The sequence below is a fragment of the Cynocephalus volans genome, chromosome 10 (genome assembly GCF_027409185.1).
Source record: "Cynocephalus volans isolate mCynVol1 chromosome 10, mCynVol1.pri, whole genome shotgun sequence".
Lineage (NCBI taxonomy): Eukaryota > Metazoa > Chordata > Mammalia > Dermoptera > Cynocephalidae > Cynocephalus > Cynocephalus volans.
Window position 1 is genome coordinate 106,436,403 of NC_084469.1, and position 9,243 is coordinate 106,445,645.

At 41.6% G+C, this 9,243-nt stretch overlaps 1 protein-coding gene across 1 annotated transcript; it reads left to right on the forward strand.

Annotated features, from left to right (window-relative positions):
- Nucleotides 1-8,064: 8,064 nt before the first annotated feature.
- On the forward strand, nt 8,065-8,934 carry LOC134387616 (olfactory receptor 7D4-like). The gene is made up of 2 exons (XM_063110035.1): nt 8,065-8,419; nt 8,705-8,934. The coding sequence occupies exons 1-2, from the start codon at nt 8,065-8,067 to the stop codon at nt 8,932-8,934; spliced, it is 585 nt and encodes a 194-aa protein (XP_062966105.1).
- The last annotated feature ends 309 nt before the right edge of the window (nt 8,935-9,243 follow it).

The following is a 9,243-nucleotide window of genomic DNA, read 5'->3' on the forward strand; positions in this document are numbered from 1 at the left end:
AAATATGTACTTAGCACCAATCATAGTCCAGGCACTGTCTAGGAAATGCATGCAGAGTGCTGAAAAACAAATGTCCCCACACTCTGATGATGGAGAAAGAATATAATCATATAACATGTCAGATGGAGGTAAGTGTGCTAAAGAAAACAACAGCAGACAAAAATGAATGATTAATATGAGTGATTATTAGTGAAACATAATTGATTACATGTTTGTGGAGTACAGAGTAGAATATCATTACCTGTGTACAATATGTGGTGATCAAATAATGATAATTAGCATATTCATCATTAAAAAATGTAAACATACATTAAGTGAAATAAAACAGACACAGAAAGAGAAATACCCCATGTCCTCACCCATATGTGGGAGCTAATAAATAAATAAATCAGGAAGGAATGAAGGAGAAAGAAAGAATCACAGTAATTGAAAAAGAATTGCAGTTTTGGTGACATATAGGATAAAAGGATGAGACAGGTTAGGGGAGGGATAGAGCTGGGGCTGCAAGGACAGTGGCCTTTAATCACTGGAAGGGAGGATGAATGGGCTTTGTGGGATCTAAAGAAATGGTAGGATCTCCTTTTGCTGCCTCATAAAGTGGTTTTGCTAGCATTCCAAAGTTGGGGATCCACACGTGGAGATATCCTGCAAGCCCCAGGAAAGAGAGAATTTCACTCTTTGTGGTAGGAGAAACTAGAATCTTGTGATCCACCGTTATTTCTCTGGTATTGGGGGTGAGGTGAGCTCCTAAACAGGCAACTGAAGGAGAAGAAATTTGGGCCTTGCTGGGGGACATTCGATATCCCCTGGAGGCCAGGAAATTAAGGAGAGCAGCAGTGTGGGCCTGAGAATTCTCATAGGAGGGGCTACAAAGGAGGAGGTCATCCACATATTGTATTAATGTGATAGAGGATGGAGAAAGTTCAGATAACTCTTGAGCTAAGGCCTGGCCAGAAAAGTGGGTGCTATCCCAAACCCCCTGAGGTAGAACTGTCCAGGTGAGTTGTTGGGAATGACATGTGTCATGATTAGTCCTACAGTAAATAGTATGAGTCATTAGGCTTTATAACCGGAAGGATGGGTGTATTAAAAGGCAAGTGGGTAGGCCGTAAGAGATGAGAAGAAAGGACTTTGCATATGACGGGTTTTAAGCCTATTAGGTGTTTGTTAGCAATGGGGTACAGTGGGACATTAGGGAACAAAGAGGGGTTCTGTGATTTAAAAAGGATAGGGGGATGGTGCATAGCAATGGAGGGAGAAGATGCATCCCATACTAGGGATTAACCTTGTCCAAGCGGGAGGGGAAGGTGGATGCCTCAGGGGTCAGGTCTGGGCGGCCTATAACAGGAATATTGTAGCTGGAGATAATGTGTTTAGGGTAAGAGTAGCTTTGCATTTGAAAAGAATGTCCCATCTCAGTAAGGGAACTTGGCATTGAGGCATTATTAAAAATTTGTGTGTGAATTGGGTGTGATGTAGGGTGCAGGAAAGGGGTTGAGTGATCCATGGGTGGTATTCTGATTCTGTGATCCCTACTATTGTGATAGAGGATAGGGCCATTGATCCTGCATATTCAGGAAGGTTAGACTAAGTGGCCCCTGTGTCTATGACAAAAGAGATCAGCATACCTGTCATGAAGTGAGTTACCCTGGGCTCATGCATGGTGATCTCCATGGGTGCCTTAGGCCATGGGCATCATTATTCCTCCTCCTGGGAAAAGCCAAGAAGCTCCAGTAGGGATGGCCATGAAGTCAAAGTCTGTGGGTTGAGGACTGGGCCACTCCCTCTCTGGCAAGTGGGACAGTCAACCCCCCAGTGATTTGGCTGTTTGCAGTGAGGACAGGGCTGGGAAGAGGACTCTGGGGTTATGACAGGCCCATGCATAGTGACCCAGTTGACTGCATATGAAGCAGTTCTTGGGTGGCTTGCCCCTAGAATCAGCCAGCTTTGGAGTATGTGAGCCACGGATGGCATTAGCCAGGAGCTGGTATTTGGCCTGATCTCTTTGATAGCTTTTTTGAATATCAGAGGCTGATTGTGTATTGAAATGAGAGTGTAAGAGGGCCCTGCCTGCAGCAGAGTTTGGGTCTATATGTATTCATGTAAAGCCTCAGAGAGGTGGGTTAGGAACTCATTGAGACTTTCAGTGGATCTCTTTGTGATTTATCTAAGCTTGTCATAATTGACTGACTTGTGAGTAGCCTTTTGGAGGCTGTAAATCAAGTGTGTGATCATGTTATGCCAGATATCCTGATCTCTATGGCTGGCCTAATGTTCCCAATTTGGGTCCATGCAAGGGACAGTAATGGCTCCCAGAGGTCACCTATTATTTTGAGCATGTTCTTTATCTGCCTGTTGTTGAGCCACCATCCAGACCTGCTCCCTCCCTTCAGGGGATGGATATGTGTCTGGGTCAGCCTGGAAGGATCCAAGTTATTTTTTGATTTGGGAAAGGTCCAAAAGAGAAAAGGGGATATGTACCCTGACAAATTCTTTCATCCCTGCCACTTCATGGAGAGGATATAAAGGAGCTGCAGGTGCGTTGTTACCTGATGAAGGGGGAGAAGGAGAAGGGGATTGGGTGACTGAGGGTGATGAGAGGGAAAAGGTGGAGGGGCTGGTGAAGGATTTGGAGCACAAGGAGATAGTCGAGGTGGCCTGTATGGGGAGCAGAGTAGGCTGATGGATTAAAAGATTAATCTGAGTCCAGAAAGGGAGGTTGGGCATGAGCTAGGAGAATTTGAGATGTAGGACAGTCATGACAGATAGAGAAGGCAGAGATTGAAGAAGAAGCCTTGGATCATAAGGAGTCTCTCCAGCCTTTGCCATTTCAGTGAGAATCTAAATTAAGAGTGCCATCTTGTGGCTACTGGGATCCATTGTAATGAGGCATTCGAGTTTGGCCAGGAGACAGCGTGGTATTGTAGAGCACGGATTATAGTAGAAAATGAGACATTTAAGTGTGGATAGTGAGAATCCCATTTAGAGGGTGAGAAAGAATGGGCAGTACTCGTAGAAGCTTCCTTTTTGCTGTACACCTTCTTTTTGAGAGAAAAGCCACTGACTGGCTAGAGGAGCATCCTCCAATACCTGAGGGACACTAGAGAGTTCCCCTGGCCAGGAACCTGGGCTTTGAGAATGAAAGAGACAGCAAGTCGGTGGAACCCGAGATGAGATAGGACTGACCCTATGATTCAGCCTGATTTGAGGCTAATGTTGGATGTATTGGTTTGAAATAACAAAAGGAGAGAGTCTCAAGTGTACCCAGTTCAGCCCATCTGGGAAAAGTGGCCATGGGCCAATCAACCCAAGAGAGGCAATAGTCTGATGGTCCAGCCAAAACCCTTCCTGGGTTTTGGCACCAAAATAAAAGAAAGTGAGCCAAGATGCAGGATACCAATCAAGCTTTATTAAAGGAAAAGAATCTGCTGGGCTGCACCCAGAGGATGGCAGCCCAGTGCTCCCTCAAAATGGAGGACAGAACCAGGTGTGGGGGTTGGAGAACTTATATAGTGTACCAAGGGCTGGGTGATACCATCAAAGAGGGGCATTATGCTAATGTGGAAGCTATGCAACCAGGGTGGAGAATTGTGCCCTTGCAGAAGTAAATAGTTTCTGTTTAAGTCACAAGGCTTCTTGTAAAGGGAAGGGGGGAGGGATTTGGTGCTGGAGTGGAAGACAAGGCTGGCAGCTATTTTGTGCTTATTGTATGCACAATGGCAACAGTCACGTCCAAGATCCATCACAAACAAAATGTCTAAATGTTTCATTTCCAGTCAAGAATGAAGTAATCAAGGGGCACATGTAAACTTGTGCATGCAGAATCCAATCTCCTGCATCCAACATTTGACCAGCTGAAGTGAGACTTGAGTCAGGGGTGAGAGGAGTCATGGTGGAGAAGGCCTCAAAAAACCTACACTAATTCAACACTGGAACACAGTCTTGTTCAGACAAAGTGGTCCACAAACCAGGACTAGCAGCAACTACATCAGCTAGTAGCTAGTTCCAAATGCAGAATCTGTAGGATTATCTTACACTTCAAAATTAGAATATTTATTTGAGCAAGATCCCCAAATTATTTATATCCGCATTGAATTAGATCTAGAATAGTCTCTCAATCTCCAAGATGTTAGCATTAGTAGTAGGTAGTTCTTTTTGGATGGGGCTGTCCTGTGCTTTGTGGGATGTTGAGCAGCGTGCCTGGCTTCAATCCACTACATGCCAGTAGCACATCTTCTGTGATGACAAACTAAGTTTTCTACAGACATTCTCAGCTTTCCCCTGGAGGCACAATCACTCCTGGTTAAGAACCACAGACCTAGAGTGTGAGAACTGAAATATCTTGGTGAAATTCAGATCAAAATATCCCATCCTGGGTTCCAATTCTGAGCACTATTTATGCAAATAAAGAATGTATTTCTTAGAAGTATGACCTGATGGACAGGAAATTGAAAATAATTAAATGAGACAATCCATTGAAGATTCTAATCTCTGTTCATGGTGCACAAATGGATCTGCATAGATCTTTTGTAATTACCACGCTTTTCAGAAATGAAGGACAAAATGATAGCTCTTAAATTTAGTTCAAAGTGATACTCCTATTTGCTTTGCTCAAAATATTATGAAGCCAATTACTCTAGTAACTACTAATCGTTTTACAGGAAATGGGCAATGTTCTTTTTCTTGTCCAAGAGGGAATAGCAATTTTCTTTGTTTTTAACCTTTATTTGGACATATTTGTGGGGCACAGTGTGTTGTTTTGATATATGCATATACAATACATAAGTATATGTATTGTATACGTTTTATATGTATTTTATATATAGTTTACAACACACAAGTATATGTATTAGCTAGGCTATTTACCCTGAAATGAATCAATGTACTGTATATGCATATATTGTATGTATTTGCCCAAGGAATAGCAATATTCTGAAGATATCACCAGCTGTGTCTCCACCACAATTCAGTACATTGAGATCTAAGGAACTTAGCAAAGTCAGGTCCCTCATTCTTGGACTTGAGAGAAAAATTTAACTCAGGTTTGGGCAAAGGTGGTAAGGATATTAGAGCTCTGGGAGGCAAGCGTGTCCATAGAGAAGGAGTAATAAGTACTGGTTTCACTTCATTCATAACCTGGTCTCTTGGGAACTGATAATCAGAAGGGAATTTCCTTTCAGTTTAGACTATGCCCAATAGGCAAATCAGGCACTCAGGTGATGCCATAACAATTGGGAATTGTGCCAAAAGAGCAGACATATGGTGCTGTCAATATCTCCTGTGCTTCTGTCCCACAGAGTGTATAACCTTGGGCTGCTGGGGATGTGTTTGTTCCTTTAGAGTCCTAAGTCTGGCTAGGAGACTGATGCTTTACTTCTTACTGCTGTTTTGTTAGGAAACAGAGCTTCAGTTTTCATTATCCACCATTCAGGGAGGAATTCAGACTCCCACATGGAGACCTTCCTCTAAGAGACCCCATAGAGGTGAGTCTGACAGCCCAGCAGTTATTCAAGAAAAGTTTGACAGAAAAGGAAAGCTAAGAACATTTATCTGAGATTACTTACCTGAGAGCAAAAGTAGCCCAGCCCAGAGCAGAGGGTTTGTTGTGTTTTGTTTTTTGTTTTTTGTTTCTTGCTGTGTTGACTAATTAATTTATTTAATATGTTTAAAAAAGAAATGTCTTTGAGACTCTGCAATGCATCGATCATTCTTGACAATTAAATGATGAAAATGGAGGCCCAGTTGGGTGAGACTGAAGAAGCAATGAAAGGTATAAATAGGTTGCAGTATAATTAGAATATATATGAAATGTTTTGCATTTAAGGGAGTAGAGAAGTAGAGTATTAGACATGGAGGGATATGCAATAAGTGAGGGCATTTTTTAAAATGCTTAAGATGAGATAATTTGAACATGTTTCTGTATTCATTAGAAACATCAGACCTGTAGTCTGCTTGCTAATACTACCTTGCAAGAGCAGTTCATGAGACATACATTTCACAGTATGTCATGTCATGTTTTGTACTCACATTAAAACAATAAATGTGAAATACTTTTTCTGTCCATGAGTTATTTCAAAAACACTACCTTCAATTCCAGAAATTCTTTCTTCTGTTTGTTCTAGCTTGCTGCTTATGTCAGTTATGTTATTTCATTGAGTGAATCTTTCTGTTCAATGAGTTCTGCTACATTCTTTTTAAGGTATCAATCTCTTTTTAAAAATTTCCTCCTTCATATCCTGGATATGTTTTCACATTTTATCATGTTCTCTAATTGATTCTTCTCTTATCTCTTTGACTTTACACAAGGTTGCTGCTTTCAATTCCTACTCAGACATTTAAAGTGTTTCCTGCTCTATAGAGTTTGATACCTGAGAATTACTGTATTCCTTAGGTGGTGTCCTATGTTCATGATCCTGACCATCATATCAGACTCGCAACTCCACAGAGAACAGAGAAGTGGTTTTAAACAAGTGAGAGAGCATTTCTAGCAGCTATTCACCCTGACTCAGCCTAGTCCAACTTCCAGTTTCCTTTCTGTGATCAGATATATTTTGTGAAATAGTCGTCATCTGCCAATGTAAGGAACGTATTCTTTGGCATTGATATAAAGATTTCCTATATTATAATTTTTATTGAAACATATTTTCTCTACATATCTGTGGTGTGCAAAGTTATATTTCAATACATTTGTACAGTATGTGACAATCAAATCAAGCTAATTTGAATGCCTTATATGGTTGCATTTTTTACACCCCCATTTTTGTTATACTTTGTGTATTTTTCTGAGTCCATGGCGCCAGTCACTTTGCTCTTCTGTTCAGCATGTAAGATGTCCTGACACTGTAAAGACATCAACTCTTGTTATTTGGATAATTTTTTTCTGCTTTATTTCTTATTCTGGGCATCACGGGTACTTCACCATGGTTGGAATGCTGCCAGAATCTTGGAAGCCTCCATCACAATCTCTCATTTACAGTCTGAGTATATCATATCTTTTTTTCCCCTTATACACATTTTACTCATTTCAGTTTATTCAGCAGATTTTTTTTATGTTTCTTTAAATATAGAGCACAATGTGGTCAAATCAAAGTGGGGGCACATGATGGCATGCCCATGGGAAGCTTGTCAACTGGAATGTACTGCTCTCTCCACATTCTTGGAGGTCTACACTAACACAGGTCTAGGAACAATGTGAGAATGATGGTCGCTCAGTGTCTTCATGTTGCAGCAGCAGCGAGATCCCCTGATTCTTCAACATCCATAAACACCATCTCTCATCACTCTCCCTATTGTTCCTTCACCTCAGTGCACTGGCTCCTTTGGAGCCTTGATTTTATGAAACAAGCAACGACCATAGGACCTTTGCACTAGACATTTCTTCTGCAAGGTGCACACTTCCCCAGATATCCTTGAGGCTCCCATCTTCTTTGCTGATGTCTCTGTTTAAATGTCACCTTTTCTGCCAGTCTTGCCTAGAATCCAGTAGAATATAGCACTCTCTATCTATGCTCTCCTTGTTATAGGCTTTCATTTTCTTTTAAGCAGTTATTACCATTTAAGCTGCTATATGATGATTTTTTTTATCAGCTCTTATTCTTTCCTCATCCTTGGATTGTAAAGACGTTAGTTTCTCAGCACCCAATACTCATTTCATAGACAGTACCTAAAACATGGTCAGCACTCAATTTATGTTACTCAAATGTATGAAAAAACAAACAAAAAACCAACTTCTCATTAAAACTGTAGAACACATGACCTCTTGGTGAAAGTTTAAGAGTAGGCTAGTAATTCCCAATCAGAGATGCATGGTGGGTGGGGGAGATAAAGTAAATGTGATCCACAAACAAAATATAGAAACTAATTTCTTGACTGCAAAATATATTGGAGCATTTCAACTTTGTAATATTCACTTTCCTGAAAATTGGTTATGGTGTTTTTCTCTTCTCTGATAGTCACTTCCACTACATGGGACCAGGGAATGATACACAAATTTCAGAATTTCTTCTTCAGGGACTATCAAAGGAACCAGAATTGCAACCCTTCATATTTGGGCTGTTCCTGTCCATGTATCTGATCACTGTGTTTGGAAACCTGCTCATCATCCTGGCCATCATCTCAGATCCCCACCTCCACACACCCATGTACTTCTTCCTCTCCAACCTGTCCTTTGTAGACATCTGTTTCACTTCCACAACCATCCCAAAGATGCTGCTAAACATCCAGACAAAGAGCAAAGTCATAACCTATGCAGGCTGCATCACCCAGATGTACTTTTTCATGCTTTTTGCAGCGTTAGATGACCTTCTCCTGAGTGTGATGGCCTATGACCGGTTTGTGGCCATCTGTCATCCCCTGCATTACATGGTCATCATGAACCACCGGCTCTGTGGGTTGCTGGTTCTGATGTCTGTCATCATCAGTGCAGTGCAATCCTTGGTACATACCTTAATGGTGTTGCGGCTATCCTTCTGTAGAGACTTGGAAATCCCCCACTTTTTCTGTGACCTTAATCAAATGGTCCACTGTGCCTGCTCTGACAGTTTTCTTAATGATGTGGTGATATATTTTGCATCTGTACTGCTGGCTGGTGGTCCCCTTGCTGGTATCCTTTACTCCTACTCCAAAATAGTTTCCTCCATACGTCTAACCTTCGCCACTCAGGGGAAGTATAAAGCATTTTCCACCTTTTCATCTCACCTCTTAGTAGTCTCCTTATTTTATGGAACAAGCCTAGGAGTGTACCTTAGTTCTGTTGCTACACACAACTCATACTCAAGTGCTATAGCCTCAGTGATGTACACCGTGGTCACACCAATGCTGAATCCTTTTATCTACAGTCTGAGGAATAAAGACGTAAAGAGGGCTCTGAGGAGTGTCCTTGGGAGAGAAACTAGAAAAGGATCAATTGACTGGGACAGAAAAAGTGTCCATTGATGGATTTTGGATGTGATCAGTGCCATTTTGCACACAACAAGCACAAAATAGTTGCCAGCCACTCCCTTTGTAAGAAACGTCATGATTTCTGAGAACCAGAAAGACTTTTGCTTCTGCAAGCGTGCAATTCTCCACCCTGGTGGCATAGTTCTGCATTAGCAGAATGCCCCTCCTTGATTGTATCAGCCAGCCCTTTGTGCCCTGTATAAGCTCTCCCATCCCCATACTTGGTGCACTCCTCCATTTTGAGAACAGCCCCGACTTCCCTCCATTTTGAGTGCAACCAGGCAGATTCTTTTCCTTTAATAA

Excerpts from the sequence above, each read along its gene's own strand:
- LOC134387616 (XM_063110035.1), top strand. The coding sequence starts at position 8,065 with ATGTATCTGATCACTGTGTTTGGAAACCTGCTCATCATCCTGGCCATC. Across the intron at positions 8,420-8,704 it reads TCTGATGTCTGTCATCATCA|TAGTCTCCTTATTTTATGGA; the intron begins GTGCAGTGCAAT and ends CTCACCTCTTAG.